This window comes from Rhea americana, unplaced genomic scaffold, assembly GCF_003343005.1.
Source record: "Rhea americana isolate MKP2758 unplaced genomic scaffold, rheAme1 scaffold_314, whole genome shotgun sequence".
Lineage (NCBI taxonomy): Eukaryota > Metazoa > Chordata > Aves > Rheiformes > Rheidae > Rhea > Rhea americana.
Genome location: NW_028186440.1, coordinates 471,932 through 483,911, shown reverse-complemented (window position 1 = coordinate 483,911; position 11,980 = coordinate 471,932). Strand labels below are relative to the sequence as shown.

Here is an 11,980-nt window from a genome sequence, read left to right as displayed (position 1 = left end):
CAGGGTTATTCATATCTTTTCATTTTCAGCTTTTCTTAAACACTCTCCATACCACTTTAGTGCCAGGTCACTGTAGATCTTAACAAAAATCTTATTTTCCCTTCCAATGCTCTATGCAGTTTCTCATGAACATAGGATTTAAAGTCAGCTCTGTTTYGGCAGGGAGTCAGCTAGATCCCCCCGTGCCGCCGCTGCCAGCTCCGGTGAGCGGCTCGGCCGGAGAGGTGCGGTGGGAGGCGCTGCGTCCCCTCACCTTCTCCTCTTCCTCCACGCAGTCCCCAGCGGCGCGCGTGAAGTTTCCCTGTGAATTGCTGAGCCAAAGGTCGGCTCAATTTGTGCTGTATTTGTTTCAAAGAACAGCTAATTCCCAGACGTCTGCACGAGACAGCACAATGTGGAAAACCTTGGAAAAGACATCAGCGCCTGCTCAGCGCGCATCAGCGAAGAAGGAATGGCTGATTTCCAGGTTGAAAGGCTCTACCTACTCCCCAGACAAATACAGGTACCTAGGAGAGCCAGGCCAGCGCCACAAAAAGGGCTTTTCTAACATAGAATCAGTTATTTAGAATCACACCAGACAGATGAAAAAGATTCACAGGACAGCTAAACACCTATCTGTGTGGCAACTCTATAATAATGCAACAATATTATTATTGCAATATTAATAATAATAATACAGCATATTCCCTAATGTATATATGGGTTTTTCCTCAGAWTTTTATCCATTTAAAGGGAACTTCAGAAAGCAATAAAGTCTGTATCCTTGCTGTTGTTTCATATATCTATAAATATATTATATATATATATTTTTAGATGTCTAACAACACCTCACAGTCCCAACTGTTTTCAGAAATGAAGCAGTAATGTGTTTGCTTTGAATATTAGAACACAGTTCCGTCAGTGGATCATTGCTAAATCTTTCACCATTTCCTGAATTTATTTTGACTATTATTATGAGTTTAATTCAGTTAACTTTAAACAGACAAATTCTTAGCAGTATCTTCTGTGCTAACCTTGTAAATAAACCTAGAGAAATGGATACAGATTATTTACATACCATTCCCTACCAGACCAAATATAACATTTCCCTTCATTTAAGCCAAGCTAGTATGACCCGTTTGATCAGCGTTCATTTACTCTTATCAGTGCTTATTTCTACCCTCTTATTCTCTGTTGTCCGTTAAAGTAGGACTGGATATTTCACTAAGAATTGTAGAAACTGAAGTACGACCAGTAGTCTCTACATCCAGTTCTCTGACTTCTGGGATTACAGCTCTGTTTCCGACTGCATCATTTCTCTCAAAGAACAGTAAATTAATACTTAGTGGATTTTTTTTAACAAGAAAGCAGTATTTTTTTCTGRTTTTTCTATTTTTTTCTAATTGTAAACTTTACCACGGAATATAGTCATAAATYCATTGTTCATCTCCATGGTCTGAATTAAACAACAGAAGATGGCTCTCAACATACCAGGTGTAGTATCTTTGAGTGTGTTTTATACATTAACTTTAGCTACTGGAATTTGGGCTTCTTGGAAAAGCAAAAAAGATCAGAAGAACAGAAACCCCACTGAAATGGCCATAGTTGGAGGGAGGAATATAAATGCTGTCATTGGATTGTTAACTGCAACTGGTAAGTTTTCTTAAAGGAATGTTTTTATTCTTCTTAAAAAATATATATTTCATGAGGTTGGGGGTCTCCCCCCCCCTTTCAAAGCAAGTTACCTCCTTTAATGCCAGGACAGATTTAACCTGAGCRTGGCTTTAAAGGAGTATGGTTTCATAAACCTCATGACCTCTTTACATTGTGCAGAACCTGGTGTTTATGTAGATTCTTTTAAATTAAAGAGTATGGCCTGAAGAATGCGGTGCTTTTCATTAAGGAGGAGTGTGGTCTTAATCCTGGATCAGTTTGTGTTATCCAGTGTAATAGAAGGACCTTACTCCTGGAAAAATCCAGTCCTATATGGAACGAATTGCTCCCCATGGTGAGCACTGGCCTCTCACYTGGTGGGAATGATAAAGTGAGAACGTTTCCCCAGGGCTGGCTGCCCTCCTCTGTCCTCTTCTCCTCTGGCTGCGTGACATCATCTGGAATTTGCTCCCCTGCTTCTTTTTTGGCAAAGGCTGCCCCAAGTTGTATTTGTCTAGCTAATACATTTGGTTAAGCCCATCCTTAGGTTTGTTATGCTGACTGCAATGCCTACTTGCATTCCCCCTCTGCCAAGGTCTGTTGTCTTAGCCTGTGTAAGGGATCCTCGGGGATGATGGTCTATCAGTCATGGCAGAATAACAAAATCTGCCTGCTCTAGCAAGTGTCTGCCGCCAAGAAAAACGAAACGAAGAATGGGCATTTTTAAATTCCTTCTAAATGCCTAAACACTAATGAGCATTTCTATGCACACCGAGATATTCATTCTTGAATCTAACCTTAAATTTGAGAGAAGATTTATGAAAAAAAAAAACAGGCATGTGATGAAATATTTGTATGAGCAAAATGTTTACCAGCTCTCAAAGAGTTCTATAAGACTAGCTGAGAATACGTGTCATAACTCTTACCTTTACGTCTTTTATGTTCGCAGCCACCTGGGTTGGAGGAGCATATATCAATGGTACAGCTGAAATTGTCTACTTGCCTTCCAAAGGACTGTTGTGGGTCCAGGCACCTGTAGGATTTGCCTTGTCCCTTGTTATTGGTAAATAATTAACATAGTAATCAGGACATCATAAGTCTCTCTTGAAAATTTGTCTGGGTGTATTACAATGTGTAACAGAGTGTTGAATATATTTTAAAGGTAATTTCATTTCTTCAGTCTCCAGTAGATTCAGAATAGACATTTACAATCCTGTCTTCTAAGTTGAAACATTTGAAACCAGGGTGACTTGAAACAGGTGCACKGCTTTGCCTGCTTGGAGCAATTTACAGATCAAAAATCTCATCTGTGAGCATTAGAAACACATGGTTATGTGGACATCACTTTTTCACTAGAGTCCATTATTCACACAATACAGTATCATTTTAATTTTTTCTTTGAAATTTTTGTGCAATGAAAGAATATCATCTTGATCCATCTCCACTAAAAAACACTCTTCTGACTGGTCTTATCACAAGACTAATTTGTAGCGGATCCAGCTCAGTCCGACTTAGTAGGCAATCATTGTTGGGTTGAAATAGAGACCTACACCCCTGTCTGCCAGCTAGGTTTGCAGTGTCCTGTACCTGTTTCTGACTCCAAGGATTATTGGACTCATGCTGAGGTTGAGCTGTCTTGCATATCTCCCTTCTGCATAAAGCAAGACTGCAAAGATCAAAGTTTCTTCCAGTCCACACTGGATTTTGCTGTAGCTSTCTAAGGAGACGTGATTATTAAAGTAAGGAGACTGCAGACCTTGCACAAGAATTTTTAAAACAGCAATAACCTTTACTCTAAAGTCAGAGAAAAGAGTYCAACTGACGTGAATATGAATCAGGCTTGGGAATATACTGCCAGCGTTTTCTAGGTGASTAATTTTAACTAATGAAATTGGGGAACGCAGGTCTGATCCTGCAATCTTTACTCAGGTCAGTAGTGCCCAAACAAGCAGTCCTGTTGGCTTTAGGGTTAGGCACAATACGCATTCTTTGATTTTAATGAGGCTGCTCTGTAACTGAGGTCTAATATATAGAGGAAGGTGGGTGAGACTCAGCTCAGTGTGCGGATTAAGACCATGTAATTCATTCTGGGAAGAGACAATGAAGCCACCAAACTGAAAAGGTAAATGGAAAATGAATATGTGGTGCATCAAACGGTCAAGAACAAAATATTTGGTTCTTTTTCACCAAATACGAGTCTCTAACACGTCTCTCTCTGCCTACTGACATATGCCTAAGGAAGCATTTCAGCACTCAGGTTAGTAGATTGTTGGAGAGGAAGAGGAGCCTGTATGCRAGTGCCTTGTGAGCTGCATCTCTGAGTTCTTGCTACAGTCAATGGAGCTGTACTGAATACAACCAACRTACCTGGAGTTCACCTTAGTCTTAAGCAGACATTTAGGAACAAAACTCAGTTGCCTAAGCACAGGTATCTTCTACCATTTGGGATGTGTTAYGGCATCCTTTTTGCCTCCAGCAGCCAATCCAAAAAGATGTAGATCTCCCAAAAGTTCTGGGTCATAACTCCCAGTCACAAGCAGATGTCCCTGATAACCCAGAACCTCGCAGGTGGATGAAATCTCCATATTTAGGCTAGGGAATCAAGTCCCTGGTGTCTGGCCAGCTGTATCATTTTCTAGGGTCCATTCCTTTTACGAAAGTTCAGACTTGCAGTTCACATGTAGAAAAATGCATTTACATGTCTTGCTCTCTGCCTGAATTCCACACTCACTGAATTAGTTTGATATAAACCCAAATGCAATAGAATTCTGACATTTTTCTTGGAGAAAACACACCTAGAGTTCTATCAAAATGTTATCATTTCTGATAGGTGGTTTCTTCTTCATAAATCCAATGAGATCCAGGAATTATGTGACAGTGATGGACCCGCTCCAAGAAATATACGGGAATGTGATGGGAAGCTTACTTTTCATTCCACCACTGCTAGGAGAGGTGTTCTGGTTTGCAGCGATCCTGGCTTCCCTAGGTAAATACTTACTTCACTGTTATACTTGTCGAAGATTATGTGGCACAATAAGCATAGTATAATACAGATCTAGGAACTGTATTGGATTAAGCTGTGGAAAGCTGTACTTCATGTCTCCTTCTGTGAGGGGAACATAACCATTTCTAACTTCTGAAAAATATGTTCTTTAGGTTTAAAATGAAATTGATTGGAATGGCTCAACTTTGACAGTTGTATATATTCATTATATTATAGTAGAGAATCATGGCAAAATAATTTTGATCTTACCAGTGGCAGAGAAGATGCAAAGAGGCAAAGTGACCTCACTAGGGCCATGCAGAAAGATGGTAGCAGAAGCAGACAAGGAACARAAGTCCTAACTCTGCCTGCTCTCTGCTAGACCACATGCTCCTCAGCCAGCAAGGTGTGCCAACACTGAGGTAGAGCTGCGGAGGGAAACTGGCTCTGCAGGACTTGATCCTGCTGTCAAGAGATAGTGACAGGAATGGTGTGCATTGACAAGGGTTAAGGAAGCAGAGTGCTGAGCAGGCTTAGAAGAAGAGATGGTGAAGGCAGTGCTGTGCCTGGGAGTTTGGGTGAGAAGGGTCTTGCCAGAGCAAGGAAAGGGGATATGTGAGACTCTAGAGTGAACCAAAACAGCAAAGGAAGCATGGGCAGAAAGAGAAGAACTGTGAGGAAACAGRAGGAGGACTATTCTATTGCCGTGAGTACTATATCCCTATTTATTCATCATTGCACAACTTCCTGTATGAAATCTGTGTTAAAATAGTTGGCTGCTTTCCYTGTCTGCAGGAGCAACAATAAGGGTCATCTTGGATATTGGAAGCTCTTTGGCTATCATCCTCTCAGCAGGCACTGTCATATTCTACACTCTACTGGGAGGCCTCTACTCTGTTGCTTACACGGATGCCATCCAGTTGGCTTTCATTATGCTCAGTCTGGCAAGTCCTGTGTATTTCTGTTACTAGTTTCCTAACTAAGATAAGGGACAAAATCCTACTCTTCTTTTCAACATATGTGGGACCAAAAATAACTCCATCAATATTGACTACTGCCCCACAGTGCAGGAGAAGATCTTTAGAGAGGTCTTTCAGTCCTTGTGTATGTTAGACAGCACTTACRCAAACTACTGGCCTTGCTGGGTGAATGTAGCCGCCCACAAGTAAAGTCTRCAGAATCTATCTGGAACAATCTTGTCTGGAAAGGAAAGAGATCTCACTACTGAAGGCATCAACTGATCTGAATTACAGACTCATACTCTGGATGATGCTATGGATCAGAAAAATGTAGATTTAGWGTAAAGAAGGAGGGTAAAGGAGAACTCTTAGTCTGAGATTAATCTTACATAACTTTGTCTTCTACATATGTYTTAGTGTTTGTATCTAAAAGAACAAGGACCTTGGGGAACTGGTTGACTATTTCCATTTCTATCCTAGTGGATCTGTATCCCCTTCGCCCTGACGAACTCTGCGACAGAAAGTATTTACCACACTGCAACTCATAAATCCTACCAAGCCCCTTGGATTGGGAAAATAGAAAAACAGTATCTTGGAAGATGGCTGGATGATTTCCTCTATCTGGTAGGAAATATTTTTTGGACAGGTAGTTGGGAAAAGAAACTGAAGGTCTTTTTATTTGGAAAGYCTGGGTTTATTTGGGTTCTTCCAGGCAGGAGCCCACCACTCTGCACTGTTGGCAGAGGCAGGATGAAGTTTAAACTCAGCCACTTTTCTGAGCCACTCTGCTACACGTTGAATGGGTTGGGGATATCAAGGGCTCAGCTCTGGGTTGGACAGAAGAGGTAGGGACACTATATCCTGCAGCTTTCTCCTTACACCCAGCACCCATGCGAAGAAATAGCGCTTCTTAGCATTAGAATATATAATTCTCTCTATTAAAAAAACAGGACTGCATGTTTGGTGCCGTTAGCTCTGCTGCACAACTCAACTTTCGAACTACCAGTATAAACAAGAGCTAGCACAGGCTGCTTTCTCTCACTAGRTTGGCAATAAAGATACACAGAAGCTTGAGCTTGTTTGATCAGTACAGAATCTTTAAATTTTATCTGATGAAATTCATGTGTTGAACAAGAGAAAATGGCTTTTTTTGTTTGTTTGGTTTGGTTTGGTTTGGTTTTTTTAGGCTATACTCTAGCCAGGCCTGAGCAGATCTTTACAAAGTCACATATCTGACAAAATTCCCTTCTCTTTCCCTTTGTCTACTCCTCTTTCACTATGTCACATAACCTATTTTTCAGATGCCTCTGTCTTTCAAAGCATTAACATGTTTTGATCACATTTTCACGCACACCACAATTAAAGTAAAGAAAAGAACACTCTCAGTCAAAGGAAATATCAGYCTGAGTGGCTAAAGTTGAGCAGACTTGGTGCACTTGAAGTGAGGGTTTTACAACAGGAARGATTATCATCCATTCAGGGTGAATGGACAACTGCAGCGGTCAAGTGTCGTGCAGGGAACACTGTTGACATTTGAATATTTCAGGTACTTGGGAGCATCCCATGGCAAACTTACTTCCAAAGAGTCCTCTCCGTTGCCTTGCTGAGACAGGCAAGGCTCATTTCCTRTCTCTCTGGACTGGGGTGCTTCCTCATGGCCATCCCCTCTGTGCTCATTGGGGCAGCTGCAGCATCAACAGGTAAAACTAAATAATTTSTCTCTGGATAATGAATTTGTTTTTGCCAAAGATGATTAAAATGGGACCCAGAGAAATCTTGATTTAGTCTTCCAATGACATAGTCCAGATTTACAGGAGCAAAGCATACCAAAAAGCCCTGAGTAGAAGATTTGGCTACCAAATGAAAAGCCCTCTGCAGTTCAACACACAGCTATCTAGTGACCATTTCATTATGGTGAAATGGCTTTCATGGACCTTCTGATGCGGAAAGATGAAGGCAGAATCTGTCCTCAACTGTGTGTGGTATGATACTCACACTCTGGAAAGATTTTTAAAACATTGTAAAATTCTTTTCCCCCAGAAATGTTATTCTGGTACTGTTTTCTGCATCAGCCATGTAACTACTGATTGTTAATAAAGTTCAGGAGAAAAAAACTCTTGAAGGAATCAATAAGTTCAGTCCTGAAAGCTCRAAGCACAGCAGTTTAGTCTTGTATTGGCTGTGAGCAGGGGTTAAAGAGAAGCCAGATCACCAGGTGATCTGGCTTTATGATAATGAATTCATTAGGAACAGCAGAGCAAAACTCCCTTCTCTCAGCAAGTAAAGTTCAGAAATTGGGTTGATCTTAAAGTGTCCCATTCCTGGAAACCTACAGAGCACAGCTATTCCCATAGATACTACTGGGGGAAAGGAAAAAATGCGGATCTAGTGCAGGTTGCAGTGTGCTATGGGGAATCATCTCATTTGAGGTGCAAAGGCCAGGTAAGAGAAGTGAAGGTCCTGAAGACCTCCAGAGCTCAGTCCATTCCASCCAACTGACATTCATCTCTTTTATRTCCATTGTGTGTGTCCAGAGAGGAAGCTGATCTTGCTCATGTTAGGGCCCTGCTTTTCCCATGAGAACACAGGGACCCAATAAGGCATATTAGGTTTTTTTAACTACTTAGCATCCAGCTTGCCCWGCTGTCAGCGTGAGCTAGCCCTGGAGCAGTCAAAGCACTGAAGAGGCAGCACCTCTGGCTCTCAGCATCTTCCACCCTGAAGAGGCTCAGATGAAGGGCACAGCTCTGCAGGCAGGGACCCTGGCTGCTTGGCTGTGGGTTACACACTTTCTACCCTTCTGACAGAACTGGGCAGAGATGAATGAGCCTGGAATTCAGACAGTCTGTTTTCCCAGGTCAGCCACGTCTTAAGCATACCTGGCTAATGAAATGTAGTCACCAGAGAAACTCTCAGGCTAAGCAGAGATGTTCCTAAATATTTCAGCTACCTGTAAGAGAAGATCGTTCTGGGAAGAAGGCAGATTGGACAGTTGTCTGGGACTTAGTGGATTAGAGTGGGCAAATCTGAGTTTAGGCGGGATTTTCCCCTCCATGCCTGCAATGAATATGGCAGTGGCTTACACTCCAGCAAGAAACATTTAGGGTAATTATTAAAAAGTACTTTCTAGTAGAATAAAGACAGACAGGGGAATGCCTACTATTTGGGGATGATGTCAAATCTTCATCAGAGAAGTTCTTAAAAACTATGAACAATGCCAGGAGTTGCAGAGCAGCACTGACCTTGCTTTAGGGCAGGGATGGAGTAAACAGCTTCTCTAAGTACCTTGCAGTCCTTTTTTCCTCTGACTTCATGAATTGCCTCATCATGCTTTGAACCTACTATCCATGGGATCAAAAGACTCTGCTTGCACCTAGTACTGGATTGCTGTGGCCTTCATCATTGCATAAAGAGATGATAATCAATGTAGGTGTTCCCTGCCTGGATCTGCAGTCTCCCGCTATTTTGTTCMCTTACTTCACAGCCTGCAGCAATTGCAAGAAAAACTGAGAAATTAATTTAAATCCTAACATACTGAGCAGCCCTCAGTCCTTAGCCTTGCTGTGGCTGAWAGCTGTGGAAAAGCGGGTTCAAAGACAGTAGAAACTTTAATCAAAGATTTATTGTGACTTTTGTCTGTTCTCTTTTAAAGACTGGAACCAGACAAGCTATGGTCTTCCAAGTCCACTAGACAGAGGAGAATCAGCCATGATACTGCCATTTGTTTTACATTATCTCTGCCCAGCATACGTCTCCATTGCTGGTTTGGGAGCCATCGCTGCTGCTGCAATGTCTTCTGCAGAYTCAGCACTTCTCTCTGCCAGCTCCATGTTTGCTCACAATATCTACAGAAAAATCCTGAGAAAAAAGGTACTTGGTTACAATATTCAAAAGCTTTTGCATCAGGACAGAGGTTTTAGTGTCAGGATAGGTTCAAAGCCAGACTGCACTGTCAATGATTAGATGTGTCCTTCAGCTGCTGAACTGAGCTCTGGATCCATAACTTAAAACATAGATTAATGGTATTCATATCCTGAGTAGGGATATAAATACCCACAACAGTGAGTCTTGCTCATTATAAGATGATTACAAGAGGGTATAAAACCTGGACCAGGGTATTACAGGGAATAGCATAAACTCAGGAGCCTTAGAATTACAAAGCACTACTCCGATTTATACAGCCAGGGCCATATCTGGAGTGGGACAAAATGGGTGCCTGCCTTCAGCAGCTGCTGGAGGTGAGCACCACCTGGATGAAGCAAGAGCTTGGCAGAAACAAGCCTGGAGTGGGACTATGCAAAGCAGTGCTGGTTCCCATAGGTGTAGCCTAGAGTGGGATGCAGATCTTTCTTTCCAGRACTGTGTAAACCTCTGCCCCAGACACCTACTGTGCTCCCATGGAACAGAACAGGCTTCTTTGAAGGAGGGGATTCTTCTGGCTCTGGGCCAGGCAGAAGCTCTTAGGAGTGTGAAACCCCTGAGGAGCTGAGAGCCAGCAGCTGCCATGTCTCAGAGCAGAGATACTGGGACTTGTCTCCATGAAAGCAATACCCAGCCAGCTCCCCKCCACAGCTCACTGGAAGCGGTCGAAATCTACCATCAAAGCTCTACCTACTCCTGCTGAGTGCCAGTAGCACCCCAAATGCTGTTGTTTCCCCCCAGAAGCAGTGCTGTGGTGGCAGGGAACGATGCTTGATATTGTCAGTTGAAATCATCCCAAGTACCTAGGACAAGCTAATGTCTCATAACAATACCAATATCATTTAATGAAGTTCCCAGTGTCTGTAACTTTGCAATGTCCTATTTTACAGGCTTCTGAGAGAGAAGTTTTATGGACCATGAGGGTCTCCATGCTGGTTTTTGGGACTGGAGCTGCTGGCCTGGCTTTTTACTCCTATTCTGTCTATGACCTCTGGTTCCTCAGCGGGGAGCTGGTGTATGCAGTGCTCTTCCCTCAGCTGTGCTGTGCCCTGTTCATTCCCAACACCAACACCTACGGCTCGGCTAYGGGCTTCTTGGTTGGGCTCCTCCTGAGGCTGCTAGCAGGGGAGCCTGCCCTAAAAATCCCCCCTGTTATCCGGTACCCAGCCTGCTCTCTCGTGAATGGGACCTACATTCAGCTGTTCCCCTTTAAAACATTCACCATGCTTCTCACTCTGGGGACAATCATTGCTGTTTCGTACCTGGCTGCATTTCTGTTTAAGAGAAACCTCCTTCCTCGCAGATGGGATGTTTGCAACATCATCAAGGAAACCAGCACTCTCATTCCCCTGCAGCAGATGGAGAAACAGATGGGTTTGCAAATGATTGCACTAGAAGAGCATCATGATTAAATGAGGGACCTCATTTGAAAGAACACAGTGTGTTCTGCAATTAGGGTTTGGCACAAACAGCACTGCTGTTCCCTTTGCTTTCTCCAGTAATGAATAATGCCCTTGTAGAGTAATAAAGATGCACTCTATTTATGCAAGGAGAATGAGTGAGCTCAAAGTCTGCAGTGATTAAAGGCGGGTGGTGATAGAGCATGATCTTGTAATGATGACCGGGGGTACCTAGCGCCCAGCCTATGTTTGCTTCAGAGTTCCTGCCATCTCACCAGAAGGCAAGTCTACAAATCACGTTCCAGCATTTATGACATTCTCAAATCCCATACCATTCTCACTACAAAGGAGACAAGTTAATAGATTGTGCATACTTAATTAAAAAGAAGAAGAAGAAGAAGAAGAAGAAGAAGAAGAAGAAGAAGAAGAAGAAGAAGAAGAAGGAGAGCAAACCTGTTACCTGTTCCCATTGCAATAGGTAGAGTTTTACCATAGACATCCATGGGGAGTGCATCAGCCCAATAAAAATACAGATTACTGAATGTAACACAATCACCATAGAAGTCCTGTAGTAATATCAACTCTACACCATTCTTTGTATACTTTATAAAGCTCTTCTTGACACCCTGAAAACTTTTGAATGTGCCTCTCCCCAGCTGTGGACTCAGGCCACACGGCCAGCTGCCACGTGGCTGAGGAAAGGACATCCCCATATCATATGATCTGGTAGTGCAGAAGCATATGAGCGACATGAAGCATCAGCCCTTCATTACTCCATAAAAAAGTGTTATACAGCCACTATTCACAAAACCACAACCAGCTGGAAAAATGGAGGTCCAAGAGACTCTTGAATATCTTCTCTAATACAGCTGGTTAAACTGTTGTTCGTGCAAAGGAGTTACCCAAGTAGAGGGGTGGGATGCTGTGAGACAAACACATAAACTGATGTATGACACCTCAGAAGACTGAGACGACTGCAAGGTGCTGGGGAACTGATACTGAACCTGYTTACAAAGACGCTAAGTCCTAAGAGGCACTAAGAGAATAAGATCTCAAAAATTCAAGAAAGAAGTTTTTCACAGAAA

General features: G+C 42.6%; 1 protein-coding gene across 1 annotated transcript; it reads left to right on the top strand.

Moving 5' to 3' along the window:
• Nucleotides 1–1,454: 1,454 nt before the first annotated feature.
• On the top strand, nucleotides 1,455–10,907 carry LOC146592886 (high affinity choline transporter 1-like). Its single transcript, XM_085310228.1, has 8 exons — nucleotides 1,455–1,632; nucleotides 2,582–2,695; nucleotides 4,463–4,618; nucleotides 5,411–5,559; nucleotides 6,055–6,198; nucleotides 7,121–7,274; nucleotides 9,227–9,444; nucleotides 10,386–10,907. The coding sequence occupies exons 1-8, from the start codon at nucleotides 1,455–1,457 to the stop codon at nucleotides 10,905–10,907; spliced, it is 1,635 nt and encodes a 544-aa protein (XP_085166354.1).
• The last annotated feature ends 1,073 nt before the right edge of the window (nucleotides 10,908–11,980 follow it).